Source organism: Nilaparvata lugens, chromosome 2 (genome assembly GCF_014356525.2).
Source record: "Nilaparvata lugens isolate BPH chromosome 2, ASM1435652v1, whole genome shotgun sequence".
NCBI classification, from domain to species: Eukaryota; Metazoa; Arthropoda; class Insecta; order Hemiptera; family Delphacidae; genus Nilaparvata; species Nilaparvata lugens.
The window spans coordinates 42,908,173-42,931,046 of record NC_052505.1 but is presented as its reverse complement, the minus strand read 5'-3'; the positions used below and the strand labels follow the sequence as shown (position 1 = coordinate 42,931,046).

General features: G+C 36.5%; 1 protein-coding gene across 3 annotated transcripts in view; it reads left to right on the top strand.

Annotated features, from left to right (window-relative positions):
• LOC111055246 (cholecystokinin receptor) overlaps nt 1–22,874 on the top strand; it is a 318,135-nt gene that overhangs the window by 238,417 nt on the left and 56,844 nt on the right. For all 3 annotated transcript variants that reach the window (XM_039421262.1, XM_039421263.1, XM_039421264.1), the window contains exon 2: nt 12,578–12,904. In XM_039421262.1, coding sequence (XP_039277196.1) covers nt 12,590–12,904 — 315 coding nt within the window. In that variant the 5' untranslated portion in view covers nt 12,578–12,589. The remainder of the gene's footprint in view (nt 1–12,577; nt 12,905–22,874) is intronic.

The following is a 22,874-nucleotide window of genomic DNA, read 5'->3' as shown; positions in this document are numbered from 1 at the left end:
TTGCCTTGATGGTTGGTGCAATCTCTTCTACAGTCTTTTGATGGTGTCTATTGCTGGAGACGTCCATCTTGCTCAGTGTACCAACATATACTGAAGCTCAACTGACACTATGCATCAACTAAATATGTATCAAGTCCATTCCTGTAGTGCCCTCCATTTCTGTCCAATGTCCGATCAATCACTAGGAATGAGTGTGCACCCCCCACTGACCAAACCTTGTTACACATATCCTTGAACTGATCAAAGGTCATGTCAGCGCCGACATGATCTCAGTACAAGTGTTTCATGTTTAGCTCATCCTGCTGAAAGATGACTAGAAAGTTGACAATCGGCTCATGAGGGATTAGGTTAGTGATTGTCAGCCAGGAATCTTCCAAATCTGGGTCCCGCACAAAGTATAAGTAGTAACTCATTGCCCAATGATACTGGATAACTTTGGTAGCTTTACCAATCCATTGTTCATTGTCTCCATCAGGTTTCTCCAGGATGCACTCAAAATCGGCGTATGCTACAACAGGTACTCTATACTTTTGCACATGTTTCTCAAACTTTAAGGTTGGAGGTTTACCATCTTTTCCAACCTGTGGCATGATGATTCTTGCTGTATTATTGCTAGCACAATACTCCTCATGCTCAGCCATCCTGCATTCTCCATCTCTGTCCAGGGTGTAATGGGTGGAACATCGTCTGCAGATGATAATTTTATGTTGATGTTTTGTGAGTTGGGATCTCACAAGTCTTTCAAAATTTTTAATGTAGCAGTAGTGGCTATTTAATTTATGTTCATTGTCATCCTCAAGGGTGCTGTTTTCATCATCATCATCATCATCATTACTCTCACAGAGGAGGAGAAGATCAAAGTGATCTGCCTTCATTGCATTTCCAACTCTTCTTGGAAATATAACGTTCTTCTCATCCACACCATGAATATTAACTGATACCCCTGGATTATCTTTCTCAAATCTATCGATTTGACTGATGGCAGTGGGAAATCCAATGCCTGAAAAGTTGTATCTCTCCTCCAATTGATGGTATCGGTCGTTGACTTGTTGAGGATTACTGTCTTGTACATGTTTGGCGAGGATAGCCCATTTGAAACATTGCTGGTACATGTTAATAGGATTGATGATTGCCTTTCGTGCTGATAGAAGAGGTGGAAGACTGATGTAGGATGATCCACACAGGGGAATATGTTTGCTAATCCTGATGAGCAATCCATCGATGATAAGCAAACTCCATCCACTGGAATTTCCTTTGAATTTCGACTCCTCATCCAGTAGGGTCATGCACGCTTTGTTGATGATGTCTGGAAGATTGATGATACTGAAGATTGTGTAGTTTGGAGTTTTGAAGGCAACATTCTGAAACTCCTCTTGTTCGAGGAAGTTCTTATCAAGGGTGCTGCAGAAATATGTTGCCTCCAATACTAGATTGAACTTCATTGCTCCATGTGTCTGCTGTTGCTGACTGATGATGTGAACAATTTTATCCTTCAGAACGTTCAGAAAAGTGTGGAAATCTTTGGCAGGCTCATCCTTGTATGCATTATTGTAGTATAGAGTCTTGAGTCGGGATTTAAATGCCTCCTCCAGAACAACAAACTCGTCCACTGAGTTTGCTGTTTGTTGACATTGTGCAGCTTTGTTCATCTGGAACAATGCAATACAATATTGTATACCTATGGTATGCAGTCTTCAACTCTATATATACCTTCATCACTATCAACAGATGTGGGGGATGAAGGCGATGAATCAGTATTGGTATCAATATCTAGGATTGAGGGTCGGATGTGTGGGTGTGTCGGGGATGGAGGTTCATAGATGTTTATATTAAATGTTCTAGGGGATGATGGTCGGGAGCTGTATGGTGGTGGTGGGGAATGTGAATGGGGTCTAGGATCTACTTCGTGATAGGGGGGAAGGTGAGATGGGTGCTCCTGATCATTAGAACCATTGCTGCTCATGTCTGAAAATGACATACACACCTTCATCACTATCAATGTCAAACATACTGTGGGTACAGCCTAATTCTAGGGCAAAGACTTGTTATACGTTTTTAGGTTAGGATGAATTACAACCACCAACTCTATGTATAAGAACCTAATTCACAATTAAACTCTCAACTTGTATTGTACTCTATGTATTGGAACCTAATTCACAATTAAACTAGTCATTTTTGACTATGTCATTTATTCATTTACTCTATGTATTGGAACCTAATTCACAATTAAACTAGTCACTTTTGAATTTAAGTCATTTTAGAATTTAATTGACAGTCTCAAACCACCTACTTCAAAATTCAACTCTTTTGAACTTAATTGTCAAATCAGGAATATAATATAAATATATATAGCTATAAAATGCACTGGTACTTACTCTTGATGATGATAAAGATGAAAGTAATCTAAAACAAATACACAAAAATCACACACACACACGTACTGGCGGCACGACTGCACAAGACACAATGTTGTGCTCCTTACAGAACAACTCCTTTTATAGCCCCAGTTAAAGATCCCCAGTGATTTATTTCCAATTTATTCCCAATTTTATGTATTTTTAATTTTTTTTTTTAATTTTTTTTTTCAATTTTTTTTTTAATTTTTTTTTTTAATTTTTTTTTTTGAGGTTAGGTTTGATTGACTTGGGTGACCTTGAGGTTAGGTTTGGTCGACTTGGGTGACCTTGAGGTTAGGTTTGGTTGACTTGGGTGACCTTGAGGTTAGGTTTGGTCAACTTGGAAGACCTTGAGGTGAAAGTGTGCCAGAGTCGCCCTTATTATACTACTCTCAATTTACTGCCGCCAGTCATCCAACCGCCGCCACCAGTCACCCCACCACCACCACCACCACCAGTCATCCAGCCACCGCCAATCATCCCACCGGCCGAGGCCAAGACAGCTTCAATTTGGCAGTAGCCCCTCATCACACCAATCAGCCTCACCGCAGGATCCAATAATACAAACTTCCACAAGGAATTGGGTGATCCCTAGAGTTCCCACTCCTCTCACGCCTCTCGAGAACTGGGAGCTAGCAAACTCGGAGGAGAACCTTAGGAATTGGGGATTGCTGAATTCTGGTCAAAACCAGACTCCAACGCCAGCTTCCCCTTCACAAGAATTGGGGTCTCTAGCCCGGATTGAGCTGTGGGAGTCACACTTCGCTCGTTATTTATTTACTGACTTCTGATAAACCAAAACCAATTCTTTAAAATGATTGGGAAAGTACTAGAAGGCACAGCCCAAAACTGTTTCTTTCCCGAATTTTGATTTATACACTATAGTCCAGAAAGTAGGTTATGTTCCATACACTTGAATTCAGGTTCAATTTTCTTTTCAAGCATTTGAAAACAAAAAAATTTTTTTGATTATATACAAACCAAATTGAATAACAAAATATCACTTGAAATTGTCAAATAATGATCAACTTTGAAAATTATGATATACCCTAGTTTAGGAGGATTATCATGTCATGTCAACAAATCAGATTATGTTGATCAAATCTATTAAATAATTGTCCAGCTAGATAAAATTTCTTGCTGATTGATTAAGACTAGTAGTTCTGTGAACCACCTCGCGCTCAGTAAGTTACATTGACCTGTTGTTATGTTTTCTCAAAAATTAATAAATAATTTATCAATTTAAAATGTCTAAGAAAAATCCTAAATAAGCATAGAGTTTTCTATCCTATCATACCGTGACGTGTCGTCCCGGAATGTGAGTGTGAGCGCTGTTATTAGGTCTGGCTGCAACACTGTCTACAACGTTTATGGAAAGATACATTTTCAAGATGTTCGATGTTTTTGAACGGGTAGTATTATAGTCCACTAGACAGCTGATTTATGATGAATAATAATTCTATATTCTGATTTTTACTCTAATATTGGCGTATGAAGGAGGCTCCTTTTTCCTTTTATATTATCCTTGAAATGCAAAATTTCCAAAAACCTTGTATATACTTCGACGCGCAATTTAAAAAGGAACATACCTGTCAAATTTCATGAAAATCTATTAACGCATTTCGCCGTAAATGTGCAACATTTAAACATTGAGAGAAATGCTAAACCATTGACTTGAATCTTAGACCTCACTTCGCTCGGTCAATTACACAGCTGGAAATAATTCTGTCACACAGGCACATGCATTTTCTCTTTCGAGAGACGACAAAATTATCATCTGTTTTCCAAGGATTAATTATCCTTTTCATGTCATTCAGCGAGTTTTCCAAAGAATGAGACCTAGTGCAATTGAATCTTTATATCATAAATCTACTATGTTCCAAATTTCGTGAAAATTGTTAGACCGTTTTCGAGATCTGTAAAACACAAATAACCAGATATAAAAATAGCCAGATATGAAAATAACCAGATACATAAATACAAAAATTGCTCGCTTAATATCATAGGATTACTAGAACTAATGATAACTCCTATAATGAACACTTTCAATAGGCCTATTTACTTTTCAGCCTTTTTAATGTTACTACAAACTAAGAGGAGTACAGGTTCAGAACTGCCAAAAAATGATAGCTGAAATAGAAATAGACCCAGTTTGTCTTTCACTGTTCCACTTTGGTAGCGTCCGTAGAAACTGACCATTTTTTTGTGAGTGGCGGTTTTCATGGCAGGTGGAACTCCGGCGACTCCTTTCACACAAACACCTACCACTCAACAACCTCCTCCCAAGGCTTCTCACTCACGACCTTAAAGTACATTCTCTGGATTCCTCACCCATTCACATAATTCAAATTCATTTGACAGTCTTGACCATTCAGCAATGGACAAGAACTCAGTAGTTTTTTCACCCCCAGTTTGGTCTGACTCCTCTGGAAACATAGACTATTCACCCTACTGATAGATTCCAGTGTCATCAAGTTTGTCATGTCGAAAAATATAATCAATTAATAAAGTTTTCTTGTTTTCAAGTTCTGCACTTAATTTTTTTTATTTTATTTATTTATTTATTATTACAATACAATTGTGGAGGCAAACAGGTAGAACCTAAATATTGCCTCCTTAACACTAGTTACACATTTCAGATATTCGATTTACAGTTGAAATAAAAACAAAATGAGAATAAAAATATAAAATAAAAATAAGATAGTAAGTTAAACAAAGTGAAAGTATGAATGCTGTAAGAAATGTATAGTTATATTGTATACTTGAACAAAATGGAAGTGATGGAAAATGAACGAAATATGTATGTATAAATTAATAATGTATGCTGTAATATATAGTTGCGAGTCGGAATTAAAAATAGAGAAAAAAAATCGAAAGGGATAGAGAGAAAGAAGCATATGGTATATGAACGGAATGAGAAGAAAGAGAAACACCTGATAATGAGCAAAACACAATTCATTGATGAGAACATTAACAAGTACTAGCTCTGGATGTTATTGTGAGCCTTTTTCCTAAAGCTGCCAAAACCATCTCCAAGCACATCAATCCCACCTCCAAGACCATTCAGCAATCTGGGGATTCGATTGAGAGGTGAGAAGTATCTATTGGCTGGGTATCTTGATCTGGGCAAACACAAGACTGGCCAAACCTCTTGAAATATGCAAATCTCAAAAATTTATTTTGGATTCTCTCCAACCTTGTGGTTGCCACAATGTGATGCGGATTCCAAATGGGTGCAGCATACTCTAACACACTTCACACAAGTGTCTTGTAAAGATAGAGAATAGACCTCCAGTTCTGGAAGCATGAACACGTCCTGCAAATAAAACCCAACATCTGATTACTTTTACTTATAAGATGATCAATGTGATTTTCAAAGCTGAGATTGGCATCCATGGTCACTCCGAGATCTCTGAACACAGACACATGCTCCATTCAGCTCCATCAATTTTGTAATCATATTGAATTGGAGATCTTTGGCGAGTGAACATCATGGTTTTACACTTCTTTACATTCAGTGACAGTCTGGAATCCTTACACCATCTGGTCAATCTATGAATATCCTGTTGCAGAACGACACAGTCCTAGAATTAATGACCCTGAAAATCTTAGTGTCATCAGCGAACATGAGACACTCAGAACTGCAAAGTAGATTAGGGAGCTCATTGACATATAGGAGGAAGAGCAGGGGCCTCAGGTTTGATCCCTGAGGTACCCCAGAGGAACAGCAAAACGGTCTCGACTGAAAATTATTGTACAACACATATTGCTTTCTCTGCACAAGGTAGCTCATCAAAAAGTCCACAGATCCAGTGCTAAATCCAAAGCTCCTCAACCTCATTGCCAGAATTTCATGATCAAGCATGTCGAAAGCTCTGGAGAAATAAGTATAGATAACATTTACTCTTCCTCCATTATCCAAGACCTCTGACACTCTATCCACAAAAACCAATAGATTGGTCACAGCAGACCTACCAGGCAAAAATCCATGCTGGAACAATGTAATCATTGGCTGTACATGATGTAGAATTTGCCAATACAAAATGTATTCAAACATCTTGGCAAAAGAATTGAGGATTGAAATAGGTCTGTAGTTACCAGCAACTCTCCTGTTACCTGATTTGAAAACTGGTGTGATCCTTGAGACCTTCCACAACTCAGGAAACGTTGATGTTTTAATGGCCAGGTTGAACAGGAAGTGCAGTGGGAGAACAAGCAACTCCCAACATCCCTTGACAATGAACCCAGGTACACCATCAGGACCCCCAGACAAGCTTGGCTTCAACCTTTTCACAGCACGTTCAATATCATTAATAGAGATTGCACTAAAAACAAAAGGCACATGAGAAGGCCTGTCATCCCTTTCCCGTGAGTCATCATGAACATTGGATGAGTTCTGTGAGACTTGATTATTTATGGCAGAGAAAACATCTACAAATGCTTCTGGGATATCCTTCCCTCTGAAAAGCCTATTCTCATGCCTTATGAAGTCCTCGTTTCCTTGGGAATAGTGTTTATTATTGATATACTTCCAGAACTCCTTTATATCTCCATCGATCATGTCTTCCACTCGTAGCATATAATCATCAAAAGCAGCCTGAATTTTCCTCTTCACTCAAGCTCTCACTGTTTTGAACAGCTCATCGTGATGTCTAGAATATCTTCTCTTCCTGCCATACCTATTCTTCAATTTTGAATTATGTATTATCTCCCTTGAGAACCAGGGAGGATATCTAGAGCGCTTGAAATCCCTTACAACAGGAATACAAGAGTCAAAGCAAGAGTATATGATCCTGTAGAATTCATGAACAGCAGAATCTATGTTAACACACTCAAAAACAGTCTGCCATGACACGCACTGTAACAACAGATACAATTGCAAGAAATTGCCACCTCCAAAATAGTAACGACCAAACCCCTGTACCGAATCCCTATTCTCTGATGTACCCACACCGTCATCAGTATTATCAACAGCGCTCATCTGTTCATAAAATGACAGTGACACAGACAGCGCCGGATGATGAGAATCCTCATTCACAAAGGGATGGTCGCCTCTGACAACTTCAAGAGGATAAGGAGTATTTGCCAAGATCAAATCTAGAGTTCGACCATTTCCATTCATTACAGAGTTATAAGATATTAGCTCAAAAAAATGCATGAATGAATCCAGTGCCCTTGCTATTGGTGATCCTGTTATAAGCTGATAATCCCTGATACAAATTTCTGGAATATTGAAATCACCCATTAATATGCAATTACCTGTCCCAATGATGTGATAAGAAGACTCTACAGATTCAAAATAATCCAGATAGGTCTGCAATGCCGTCGATGGTGGAATGTACAAAGCATTCAGGTAATGGAGCCTATTAGCAATTTTCACCCTTACCCATACACTCTCGAAACCAGGATTTACAAATTCAGTGCATAAGTCAGCTGAAAAGCACTTATTCACAGCAACCAGGACTCCTCTACCTCTCACAAAATCACCAGCGCGGTCACATCTAAATACCTGAAAGCGCTCATCAAATAATTCACTGTTGTTAACCGATTCACAAAGCCATGTTTCAGTCAAAACAATTATATCATAATCACTACTACACAACGACAAATAGAAACTATTTGTTTTACTACGTAGACCCCTGACATCCTGATAGTAAAGTGAAATAGAATTCATCATAGCGCTCATGACTTCCACTATCCCTTTAGGAAAACTTAATTTCGGAAAATATAAATCAGTTTTAGTTGTGAAAAAAATATTTATTTATATAGAATAAAGAATAGTATCTGGTTGAAGATATATTATTAACTCATCCCACCAGCCGCTAGCCAAATAAAATTAATCATTCTCATGCCGTTCCGATCAATGCATCCGAAATTCATATAGCAACATAAATATAAATGACAATCTCTGTATCTGTATGACAATAATCTGTAAGAAACTAACTGAATTAATTAAAAATCCTGTGATCTGAATCAGTACTAACATCTTAATAGTTAAATAATTATAACATGATAACAAAAATAATTGAATAGTATATGAATATCATAATAGGCAATCATTGTCCTCAATATTGTGAGTATCAAAATACGAGATATATGGAATATCAGTCTAATTATTAGCAATAAGTTAACACATCATCAGAATGCATCAGAAATTCACAAACCAACATGAATATATATGACAATCTCTGTATCTATATGACAGTAATCCGTATGAAACTAATTGAATTGATTCAAAAACCTGTAATCTAAATCAGTACTAACATCTTAATAGTCTAATAATTATATATGATACCCAAGATGATTGTATAGTATATGAATATCATAATAGGCAATCACTATTTTTAATATTGTAAATATCAAAGTACGAGATATATGAAATGCTAGTCTAATTATCAGCAATTATTGAGAATTACAACAAAAGCTCAGGTAAGCGATAAAGTGAAAGAAACTCAAGCTGATAACGAACAACTATGCGTTTAGCCAGTGCTCCTGAATTAGATACCGTGATTAATCGACAACAAAACAATCAGACAAAAGTATTCAAGAAAATCAGTGTGGAAAACGATAAGATATGGAGTGTTTCGTCAGCTGCTCTAGTTGGTAGGGAACACTGGCGCGCTCTGTGTAGCAGAATGCTGGGCGATGGGGTTGAGGGGAAGATAGGAGCTTTTAAAAAAAGTTAATGCGCTAAAAGAGGCTATCAACTTTTGTTATTTTGTTGATAACATAACACATTTCCTTTGATCTTTACCGACTCTCGATGGATAACATAAATCTTGTTGATAACAAGGAATTTTCTGTTAAAAACACGAGTTATTAACTTTTGTTAAGATAAATTTTTGTCGATTTAGTAAGTTGATAACTTTTTCTTAATAACTCGTGTTATTAACTCCGGTGTAAACGCAGCTTAACACTAGGTTGACTTCTGTTATAATTAACATCAGTTACTAACAAAAATGTTAAAAGCTTTTGTTATTAACTCCGGTGTAAACGCAGCTTTAGGAATAAATTTTTACCATAAATCAAATGATAGAAATCTGTTTTAAAATTTTCTCATAATGGAAAACATGTCTCAACCAAATACATGCAGGGATGGACTCTGAAAGAGCACACAACAGAAATGCAGTAGCCTACTAATAATTATAATTGGCTGAGATAGAAATTTTATCTCGAATATCGGAATAAGATTTCGCAATCTATTGTACTTTTCGCGTAGGAAGACGACGCCTTATTATTCCAATCAACATTTTCCTTCGACTACAAAAAAGTCTATTATGTATTGTGCAGCTTGGCAATTTCTTCATACAATTAGAAGACGAGAAGCATTGTTGAGGAATAACCCATTCAGATCATTCAGGTTCCAATCCCTCTGCAACTTAAATCTTACAATGAATACGAGGAAGAAGCGAAGAATTGGCTTTGCTTTTCCAAAGAAGCTTGCCTTATTGCCTATTAGTATCTGTCCGTGTCTTTGCTAAGCTTTATGGAAGTTGCTAGAGCACTTTGAAATGAGAAAGAATAATTCTGTATTCACACTCTTATTAAAATCATTATTCTTGTACGCTCTTTAAATTAGATGTTCTGAGATTGAAATTTTCTGATATTTTTTCAATCAATTTTACCGGGAGATATAAATAAAAATTTCTCTCATTATAGAATTTAAAGCGATATATACTTAGGTAGCGTAAATGAAAATCATGAGGCATGAACCTATTATAAAAGGAATGCCTTAGGAGAGAATGTGAAAGATTGTGGAATGATGAATGAATGGGGAAGCATAAAGAGAAAAGCCTCATCACATTTCTGACAAGAAATGTCCATCAACATAAAAGTCATAAAATTTCGAGAGGGCTTGAGTCTGGAGTTTTTAAGTGATAGGGTTTGTACTAACGGATGATTCAGCTTCAGCAAACACTATGACCCGGTTGCACAAAGGCCTATTAACATTTAAGTGATCAAATGCCACCTGAAACAATCAGAGAAGCCTTATTTCCGAAAAAGCCTTCTCTGACTGGTTCTCGTGACATCTCTTCTTTCTTTATCCGGCGCTACAGCCCTAGGTGAGCTCTGGCCTCCTTCACAACACACCTCCATTCTTCCCTGTTCATGGCTCTTTCCTTCCATCCTCTTACCCCCATCTTTCTCAGATCATCCATCACTTGGTCCACCCACCTGTTCCTTGGCCTACCTTTCTTTCTTCTGCTGTGCAACTTGCTATTAAAAACTATTTTCGGCATTCTAGCCTCACTCATCCTCATCACATGCCCCAACCACCTCATTTTTTGGGCTTTAATGAAGCGTACTATATTTTCTCCTTTTATTATTGCTTCTATTTCCTCTTTTTTTCTTATTCGCCATTGCTGCTCATTAACCTGAACGGGACCGTAAATTCTTCTTAGTATGGATCTTTCAAAGATTTTTAACGCATTTTCGTCAGCCATACATCACCCAAGTTTCTGCCGCATATGTTGCCACTGGACGCACCAATGTTTTATATATTGTTATCTTGGTGCTCCTGCCGACAAACTTACTTTTAAATAATCTAACATTGGCATAGTAGGCCCTATTAGCTGCTTGAATCCTTTCTTTTATATAAGCATTATTACCTGTGGCATTTATTGGGCATCCTAGATACTTGGGCATCCTAGACCCACTTGACTGTGGGTCTCTACACATGCAAACTTTTTGTTATTCACGTAGATATTTCTTGGTACTCTGGACTTGACTGCTGACACACACAGATATTTACTCTTGTTCTCTCTCGTGACATCCAATCATGATTAAAATTCAACAGGCTTTTGTGCAACCGGGACTATATAATTAGAACATGCAATATGTTCATCACAGTATTATGATACTATATTTATGAAAAAGATATAGGCTATGTATTGCAGGAAGAGAAGAAATCTCAAAATAGGATTACAGTACTATATCATGTCCAAGGTTTATTTAGGTCAAGAGTACAAATTTAATATATTTGTGAAAATAGCAACATTTTTTGGTTTTGTTTAATACATCGAAATCGGAAAGTTTAAAAATTTCTCAATCTAGTCCTGCATATTCTACTATGATAATGTCTGCTCCTAAACAATGCAAATCGGAGTTTAATAGCAATGGTGCGATGCAGAGACTATGCACAGTCCTGTTGGGAATTACGCATTCCAACAATCGGAATGAGCATCATGTTACATGGTTTGATGCCGATCTGATCGTACAGGTATGTAATCCTCGATGAGACTTTATGCAGCTGATCATTTTGATGTGGGATCTGAATTGTCGAATTACCGTTGTCAACTGCCACTGTGTAAATGGGACATACTGCATCGCCATCACAGATGCTTCCCGAACCGAATACTCCGGTACAAAGGACAGTCAACATAGCTCGCCACTTTCCTGGTAGTGGAATGGCAACCCCTAAGGTTACATTCAATGGATGAATGTTGTCATGCTGATTTCAATCATAACTGTTAGATTTGTCAGTCTTCAAAACTGTTATGCAACCTCAAATTCAGATGTTCCCATGCATAGGTTGTGCATGTACATGCGTCATATCAATAAATTATAAATGTGATGAATAGAAGTCGGTTATTCCAAATTATTAATTGAAACATTCTTAGCAACAAATAACGTAAGATATTTATCGATGGGCTGCGATCCTTGCACTGAACTTCCTTACCTTTTTCAATATATTGTGTGGTGTCAATATAGATGATTGCGTTACTTGTTCAGAATACGTACGAATTGAACTCCTATGACTGTTAATTAACTGTTTAACTGAGACTAACCCAACTGAGAATACTGAAAGAAGCACACATGCTATCAATCAAATTTTAAAGGAGTAACAGAAAAAATATTACTATTAATAGAACAGGTTATAATAATAAATTACCATAATAATATATGGAATATACATTCAAGTGAAAAATTCAATAAGAAGAATAAGAAACAACCAGGAACAAATGAAAGAACTGGAAACATTTAAGTAACTGTATTATTGAAGTAAACTTCAATAGAATAGGTTTGTCCCTCCCGGCGTACCCCTGAATTTCAATTGAATTTTTATTCAGGATCTTGATTTCAATTCTTAGAACTTTTAATCAAAATGTAAGGATTTAAATTTGAATTTGTGTGCTCTCATGACGTTTAGCTTAAATGAAGTTTGAATGTCTGTGTAACAGGCCCGTGGCCGTATGAGCGTGGAGGCGGCACACAACGAGAGCTGGGCGGCAGATGGAGCGGATGCGGAGGGGGTGGCAGCGCTGTCCGGGGGGGCGGTAGCGCTGGCCTGCCTCTATGCCCTGGTGCTGGCAGTTGGCCTCCTGGGTAACGCGTTGATCGCGTGCGCTCTGCTGCGTCAGCGTGCCACCCGCAACCTGTTGCTGCTCAACCTATGCGCCTCCGACTTGCTGGTCTGCGGCCTCAGTGGCCCCGTCAGCGTCGTCATCGCTCTCCGCCCCAGGGTCTCCATGGCGCTTGTCGCCTGCAAGGCCGTCTTCTTCTTGCAGGTAAATACCACAATACAATGTACTTTATAGTAAAATCCAATTTAAACTGTCAGCATTGAATGGGAACCGTTGACGTTATCTTGAAAAATGCCTCGAAAGAAAAGTGAATCTTAGTATAGAATTGATTATGATGCATACGTATAATATATTTGTAACGAGAAGGTGTAACTTCGCGCTCTACAAGGGTCTGTGAAAAGCACAAATAGATTGAATTATATTTATTGAATTAGTTCCATCGTGGAATTTGAAAGAAATTTCTCATCTACTTCACAATACAAAAATAAATTTTTAAAAATATACATTATTAGAATGATGATTTCTTATTTTGTCAAAATTACATGGATAATCATCATTAAAGTTCTAGATTCTTAGCAAAAAAATGGACTCTGTGCGGAGAACACACGCAGACTGTGGAGTGGTCACTGTATCGTTTTTTTTTTTTTTTGTTTTGTTTTTTTTCAATTCGGTAGATATTTGGTGAATTTGAAGCAACTTATTGATGCAATGTAGAGTGATGGAAAGCAATTGCCACCAGCAAATCACCAGCTAAGGGGAGGGATTAGAATGGATGATACGCCTTGAGTTTTTTTAGTGGTGGAAAGACGAGGTGAGAAGACCGTTTTATGAACCATTTTTAGAACGTTCTTAACAAAGCTCACCTTGTTAGCCTAACATCCAATCAGAACTATATAAATAGTAATAATAAAATGATAGAAGTCCGGCGGGATAGCGAAATCAATGCTAAAGATTTGCGTGTAATTGAAAACTATGTAGTTTTATAGGTGTTAAAAACCTGTATTGGAATCAGTCGTCGTCTGTTGTCGCAAAAGTCAACAATAAAAATACAGAAGTGAGAATTCTCTGAGGAGTACGGCTGGGTTGTATATTATCTGCTCTATTATTCAAGTTATACTCAGAGGCAACTTTCCAAGAACCCTTGAAATAATCTGAATGTAACAATGAAACACTTACATGTTACATCTAACAATGTAACAATGTAACACTTGTTCCTAATGTTACAAGTCTCAAAGCAAATGTCTAGCTACTAAAATCAAAGAACAAATGCTTAGATGCTTCAGTTTACACCGGCCCGTCGTGATAATTAGAGTTTCTACCTACATTGAATCTCTATTTTATTACTGTATTCCAATAATTATAGACCTATGTCACTGACGATTCATCGATACATCTCTACTATATACTTCTATGAATCTATAATATGCATCTATACATCTCTACTATATACTCTTGATTAACAAATGGAAAACCGATTGCTAATGAAACCTTGCTGGTGGAAAGAGAAGTAATGCAGTCACGTGTTTGAATATCATTGAAATGATGATTGGATTCTGTTTATGGAGAACGTCATCACTTTATGTCTTGATGATTTCCAATGAATAGTAGCCCGAAGCTAGATGACTCAATGTCAACAACATTCGTTCCATTTGCTACATATATTCGAATTCGATCAAGTTCAAATTATTATATTGACTCTCTACCGAATATGTAGATGATATGGCTGACAATACATTTCAGAAAAGCAAACAAAAAGCAGCGCCATGTATATTGTTGTGAGTTAATGCGTTTCTGAGCCCAGACTCTTGTTTTCGAACTAATTAAGCGTTCATGACGAGGGAAAGCCCTCCACTGTGATAAAACCGCATACAGCTCTGACCTGAACTCAATGCACGCATTATGTGAGTAACCAGATATTCCATGAAGCCGAATAGAACTTTTCTGATAAACTATACTGCTGCAAGCTACACTTTGATGTAGCCGAGATTGAACTGAAAATAAGTACGAATAATATGTCATCTATTCATCTAATAGGCGAGTAATGAACAATTCAATGATCAGCCTTCTACTTCACTGAATTCAGTTTGAACGAGATCATATATTTTGACTAGCCGTCAGGCTCGCTTCGCTCGCCATATCCGTCTGGCCAAGGGGCTCCGCCCCCTGGACCCCCGACTGGATCGTCCAAGAATGAGATCAGCGGGCTCGCTTCGCTCGCCTGCATGTAGACCTCAGCGGAGCCTCTGTACCGAATTCTGGACCCCCGACTCGATTGTCCAAAAATTAGATCAGCGGGCTCGCTTCGCTAGCCTGCATGTACACCTCAGCGGAACCTCTGTACCGAATTTGAACTTATTAGCCTATGTCAATTTGATCTCGAAAAACACCTGTTACTATATTGGCGTATCTTTGGCGAACAAAATTCTTCCACCTCATCTAAACCTGTGTACAGAATTTTTTTTAATATATTTCCATTAATTATTGAAAAAGGTGAGGAAACGCAGAAAAACTGAGAAAACGCTAATTTTGTGCGTATTTTTGGCGTTATTTTAAATTCCTTCTAACAGAACATTATTGCACCCCAGATGAGCTTCTGTAGTAAATTTGAACATTTTCTGTTCATTTGTTCTCGATAAAGCTGAGAAAACGCTAGAAAACGCAGATTTTGGGCGTATCTTTGGAAATTTTTCCAAATCCGTTCTTATTGCGCCTCTAAATGGCCAACTGAACACACCTACCAAATTTGAAATGTTATGTCCTATTTTTATCATATCCAGTCGGGGGTCCAGACTAAACGTCTGGATAAACGGATATGGCGAGCGAAGCGAGCCTGACGGCTAGTAATATAATATTCCCAGGTATAGCTCTGATTGAAGTAGCAGTACCCAATCAATTTTTCCGCGATAAATCAGGACCTCCTAAATAGGTATTTAGGAGGTACTGGATAAATTGGTATTTAGGAGGTCCTGGATGAATGCATTTCAATCTTCAACTTGGTGCCAACCAAACAAAGTCAACTCAACTTAATGCCAACCTGACAAAATTTTTAATTTAGTTACCAGAACAACTGTTTCGAAGAGGTACTCTCTCTAGATCATAGTTCTATATTAACATATGGTATGGACATTTTTCAATTATAATTTCAAGATATTGGAATAAGAAGAATATACATGCTAAAAGACGAACTTTAAACCCTTAAAAACCACCCTTAGAGTTAAAATATCGCCAAAAGATTTCTTAGTGCTCCTCTAAAGGGCCAACTAAACATACCTACCAAATTTGAACGTTTTTGGTCCGGTAGATTTTTAGTTCTGCGAGTGAGTGAGTGAGTCAGTCAGTCAGTCAGTTTTATATATTATATAGATTCATTTTTAAATGTATTTCATAGAAAGTGAAAGGTTCCTAAAGAGCTCCTATTGGAAATCATAGACTATCATTGAATTATTTTTATTGTAGTGTTATTCCAGGAAGAACTGTTTTGAAACAGGACAATAATTTATTGTTAGAAATGCGAACAGAGGTCTAATGACTTATATTGATAAGTTTTATAATAATACTACACTTCCAATTCAATGGAGAATGATATTTGATCCATTCTTGGAATATTTAATGTTTTTAGAAAGAAATTTGACTTTCTTGTAGTTTCTTGAAATTTATTCCGAGTTTGATGAGGGGCTTCTTTAGACTCTCAGAGTGAAATTTGTTCAAAGTAGCCTACAATGAAATCTATCTTACAGTTGATGAAACAATTCTATTTCAAATAGAATATTCCCCTAGAAACAAATCAATGCCGAATGATAATTTTGTCATGGAAAGCTTTCTAGGAATCATTATACTCTACATTTGCAAATCTTCTAAGAAAAATGTGATAGAGAGCTCATTTCATATTTTCTTCGGACTGCCGCCAGTTTCATTAGAGTTTTGAAAAAGTTAATTGGAATAATTTAATTATGGAGAACGAAAAGAGATTTAGAAATTCAATTACATCTCAACTCAACTTAGTCTTGAACGAAGTTTCATATAAAAGTAGATAATATTCCAGTGTCAGTGCTTGAACACAGTTAGAATAGAATATTTTCTCCACCTTGAAGTGAGTTTTCAGTTCTGGAAAGTTTGTAGACTCATTCAGTGCAAAACAAAAACGAACATTCATGAACCAGTTAGTTCCTTTATTTTCATTATCTCCTTATCATCAATAGCTTCTCATATCCATCATCTTTTCAAGCTCAGCTCTTATGAATTGTGCCAATTAGTGAAGATCAGATACCTTGACATATTCTAATGTTTCTTCAATAAAAATACCAGATCTTTCTCGCTCACAAATACATGCACTATCTCTTTTGCTTGTCAAAATTTTTCCAATATTTTGATGGTGATGGAGGTATATGGTATAATAATAGAAGATCTATCATATTTTCAAGCAGAGGAATGCTTTATTGTGTTTTCAATCGATCATGATATTAAAATCTCTTCATCCAGGAAGTACCGTCATAATTTCATATATAGTTTAACAAGTATGAATCAATATTGCTTTTCATTTAGAATAAGCCATCACCTCTCGTAGGTCTCATTAATGTAATGAAAATAACAATAAATTGTGATTATCATCCAATTAAGGCGACAAATTATGGAACAAATCTTTTCTTTAAAAACTCGCAATATCGTCCTTGCCTTCTTTGTAGATTCTGGTGGCTCCTAACTTGGATTATTAAAGACAAAACAAGACAATTATTTTGCGTAGAGTTAACTTATGATCATGTTTGGTAATGGTAACTAAATTTCAAAACTACCATGTAGTAGGTATGGTGACAGTGGATAGAAGGAGGAATCTTGTGAATAATAGCGTCTGGCAACATTACACTAATAACTTTAGCAACTCGAGCATTAGTAAGCTGCCTTGTCAAATCAATGTCTCTCCAAGTTGTTCATTACCAATCCCTTTCGACTCTATTCACGTTTTACTCTGGTCGCAGCGATTTCAGGCTCACTCAGCATCCGGGTGAACCCGATCATAGAACAAAATGGGCTTCAGTTCAGTCAAGGGTGTCGATATCAACTTCTCCAAGTTGCGGTTGAGTAGATGAAGCGATTTGTTCTCTCCCTATTCGCATCATCTCCCTCACTCATGAATATACTCGAGTTCACCCAGAATCCAGAATAACCTGAATCTTTCACGCTTTTATCTTCTAAATGTTTGAGATCAGTCTATGTTATTCAGAAGTATTCATGCTGGAATGAAATACTGTCACTGAGTGGACTATCGCATTGATTTTCACTATTAATATACTACAGTCACATTCACTTTTTTATCGAACATGTTTTTTGAAATGAATGATTGATATTCCTGTGAAATACAAATTTTTGATACAAGTATCCATGATGTAAGGATTCCTTTGTAGAATTGATATCACGGTTTTTGAAGAAGTTCGGGGCAACAAGTAGGAATATCAAATAAATATAGCAGACACACTCTCATGTGTTCACAATATCCATTTTCATTCAAATTATAATTTTCACACATTTATATCTACATCGTCTTTCTATAACAGTATTCCAGTTCAAGTTTCCTTATGTGTTCTGTCGAGTGATGAGGAATAGAAAATTATTATCCATTTACGTGTAAGTTATAGCCTACATTGTACACTTTTTGTTGATCAAATGAGAAAATTATTTGATTCAATTCGACTTCCATTTACAATGCCTCACCGGGTGGAATCGTTTCCAAAGTGGAGAAGCGTCAAGAACAATATCATTTAGCAGATTGGTAAATAGTTTTATAAATTCGAATGAACGATCTGATTTTCAAGTGAGAATCTCTCCAGTCTCGTGAGAATCAGTATCTTCTTTGTTGAAATCTTTATCGTGAGAAGAATAGAAAACTCAAAACAGTATGCTAATTTTCTCTGCTATAAAAGATGAAATTGAGATTGGTAGGTGGTAGCACTAAGAGGCACTCAGCAGCGGTTAGCTAAATTGAAGTGTACCGGTACCGATGCCATTATAATTGAGTGGTTCCCTTCCAATCAGTATAAACTGGTCACTTGAATGTGGCTTCACAATCAGAATGATGTTGTCATTTCTCAAATAGAATGGATTTCAATTACATTTTAAATTGTGACAATTCTCGCACGGTATAGAAATCCTCATCTGAACAGCACGAAACTGTTATTTTGTCGAACAGGCTTTGGATTCCCATTCAGTGAATTTCCCTCCCATCACCATCTTCTCTTCAAGGATAAGGTTTATTAATTAACCGGTTCCGGTACCCATCTCTTTCTTGGCTTCCCTAAATCTTCTCTCCCAGTAGGACTATGGTTTTGAACTTCAAGTGGCATTCTTTCAGTTGGAATTCTATCCAAAATCAGTTGCTACTATTTTGTAATTTTTTTCTTGTGAATGAGCAACCGATAAAACCTGTCTCATATCAGTATTTATTTCTGGTTCTATCAATCCTAGTGCAGCCAAATACACTCCTTAGAAATCTCATTCCTTTAGTTTGAATTCTACTATCCATTTTCTTGTGTGAATTCAATTCTCACTCACATATGGGAGAGTTTGAACAGCAATAGTAATATAGAACTTTATTCTCGTTTCTTATCTTGTTCTATGTTTGAGGTTTCCATGGATAGTGACAGATATTCTCTGGAATTTGGATATTTCATTCTACACATCAATATGTCTGTACGTTATTATCCAGATAGTTGAAATTCTCTTTTGAATTTCTCTTCCAAACCCTTATATCTGCTACATAAAACTAATAAAATTCATCTCTTTGAACATCAGAAGAATTGAGCGACAGCGAAAATTTTTATAAAACTTCAAATAGAAAAGATTTGTGTTCACTGAAGGTGATACAGAATAAAATGACTAAGGGCCGGTTTCCGAGCTCGGGATTTAGCCAAGTCCTAGACTTTAAACAGCTGGAGTCAGAAAATTGGCTTTCCAAAACGGGGCGTAGTCGCAGCTTTTATAACAGTAGTCGTAGTTTTTATTTTTTCATCGACGTTTTCCTTGACGAAATTAGACATTCCTAAATAATTCAAAATAGCTGAAACTTTTCACTATTTTCTCTTTATTTTATTTTGTGTTTAATTTTCTAGTTTTTCGAAATTTATTTCAAACGTGACTATGACAATGACTGCGACTACGCCCCGTTTTGGAAAACCAATTTTCTGACTCCAGCTGTTTAAAGTCTAGGACTTAGCTAAATCCCGAGCTCGGAAACCGGCCTTAAATACTCTCCATTCTTTTTCATCCAGTAGGACTATATGCAACTACAATAATATCAATAGCACAACTAGGTACTCAGAAAGTGAGGGTGATACCATTGAAGTAAGCTGCAAATATGCAAAGAAGCACTATTGAAATAGGTAAAGTTGTCACTCCTCCAATAATGAATAATGTTAAAATTCCTTTCAAATGGAATGAACATCAAAGAATCTTATGAATGAAAATACATTTTCCAGAACAAATACTGTAGGTCGAAACATATGAATTCATTCAAATCCGAATTGAATGTAATAGAATACAACATCTACACGGGTCAGTATTCAACTGTAACCATGGTAGAATCCTTAGCACCTCATTTTTTTAGTGAACTTTGAGCCAATCTCTTTTCTAATTTCCCGCTCTCAAAAACTGGCAGCTTTTGTGAAAGGCACAAGCTTGGCCACTTGTGCAATATGTGTTGGCCAACGAATCAGCTTATTCCATAGCATAATATATAGTACAGAGTACACGGATCTGAGCCAGAAGTGCGTTGAGTTGGGTTGATTGGATAGGATGGCGGTTGCGCGGAAAGGCACAAAAGAGCCTTTACTGCAACGTGATGCCATTCAAACTGAGCTTAGTAACCGTCAGAGAAATAGAGCAATGCAGAACAGTGGCTCGGCCTGCTTGCAACGGCTGAGTATTCTACAAGTCTCATCAACTCAACTTTGGAAACGCCGGCTACTAGCTGAAACACGGTGAACCGTCTATGAAGATGCTTTTCTTCATCTGCTGGCAGATTTCCCGTTAGTTCAATCAATGGGGGTTTTATGTCCTGACTAATTTATGAGCGAGAACTGGAATTCAAAGATTAAAGTGAGCTCTGTTACGATACGTGAGGAATTTTCTGAGAAGAGGCTTTTCTTCTTTTCATTAAGAATCCCATTTAAATTCGCTCTCAATATTCTTTTATTATGTTTTTATCACCTTCACCCTATTTAGGTTAGGTTAGGTTATAAATGGTTAGGTTAGGTTTAGGTTTACAAATTATAAAATGTATAATTGAGTAATTATGAAAGAATTGATAGTAACTGGTAAAGAAGTACTAGTAAACTGATAACTAGTGTATAAAAATATATGATGTATAACTCAATTGAATTATGATTTGAAGAAATTGAAGATTTGATTAATTTGATGAATTATTGATGATTTGAAAAATCATCAAAATATTTCGTTTTTTTCGAGTCACTCATTGTTCATAAAATGTTAAAAAGCACTAAAGCCGCGCGTCTCTCGCGTCTACAACTGGTCCGAGAGCAGTAGAACTTGCGTCTGACGCTGGAGCCACTCAAGAATAGTGTATAGATAGTTGACCGAGCGAAGTGAGGTCTAAGATTCAAATCGACGGTTTGGCATTTCTCTTAATGTTCAAATGTTTGAATGTTGCGCATTTACGTCGAAACGCGGTAATTGATTTTCATAAAATTTGACAGGTATGTTCCTTTTTTAATTGTGCGTCGACGTATATACAAGGTTTTTGGAAATTTTGCATTTCAAGGATAATATGGAAGGAAAAAGGAGCCTCCTTCATACGCCAATATTAGAGTAAAAATCTGGTGTGGTACACTCACACAACTTTCCTTGCTCATTGAACTGTAAGCCCCATTCTTAAATGAGAATAATTCAAGGGAATAACATAATGATGATTGGCGGCAACATATTTGAAACTAAGATCAGACTTCTGTATGAATGTGTATATACAATTGTTTTCAGAGTACTTTTTCCTTTGTGTAAATTGTGAAATTCGATGATTTTTTTGAAAGTCGTCAAAACAGCTGTTCTACAGATTCTGAAGGTACATTTTGATACCAATAGAAATTTCATTAACTGAAATGAATTACTAGATCTCAGACAGAATAGCGAAAATATCTGTCACCAATGGTGCTATCAATCAAAGATATAGAAGATATAAGACGATAACGACTAGAAAAGCCAAGTTTATGGCTAACAACTTGAAATGAAAATCTATTTCTTAATTACTTAATAAAATAATAATATATTGTGTGAATTCGAGGTTAGGTTCTATATAAACAGCGCTTGTCGGCATATCAATAACGACCAAGCTGAACATCTACAATTTAATTAGACACTCGCTAGCAAAATAATTGCATCTAGGTATAGTAGCTTTCATTAAGACTAGGACAAGAGGGTTTGTAAACTAAGCATGTCAAATAAATGTAGCAAAAAACGATTAAGAAAACACAAAAATATTTATTCTATCTCATAGCATGAACAAAAATTATTAAAAACAAAACAAAAAGATATAGGAAATGGGATTTATTTTTATTGAGCGCATTAATACCCACTACAGTTTGGGGATGTACCAATCAAAATATAGTATTTGCTTGTCGCCAAAAATTATTTATTCAAAATCTCCACATGGTCTTTATAAAAATTTGTAATTGTTATAGAATTCACGAAATTATGTACTTAAGATAAAATAAGAGTTCAAGATAGAAATATTTAGTCTCAATGATTATGAACTATTTGACAGTACTAAATTATGTCATTGCGGAGTATTTAAAATCCACCAATGGGAAAAGATATTTAAATTTTATGCAAATTAACAAAGTCGGAAGTATCGTTGAGAGAGAATAGGGGAATACCGACAGCACTTGCTTGCCAGAGGTCACCAGGAGCACCCACCAATTATGAGAGCATTAGACTGAATCCCTTATTGTAAAATAATTAATTTTTGCCAAAGTTTAAGTTTGATTTATGTATTTAAAAATGTTATTCATTCAACTCAGTGATATTGCTGTATGACGTGAGTTATTAAATTAAATATCCCCATTGGAGAAAATGACAGCAGCCCCAACAGAAAATGCTTAGGACACACAAGACGAATCCTGGCCATCATCAAAATTTGTGAAAAATCTACACGTGAGTTCATAATCATTTAAGA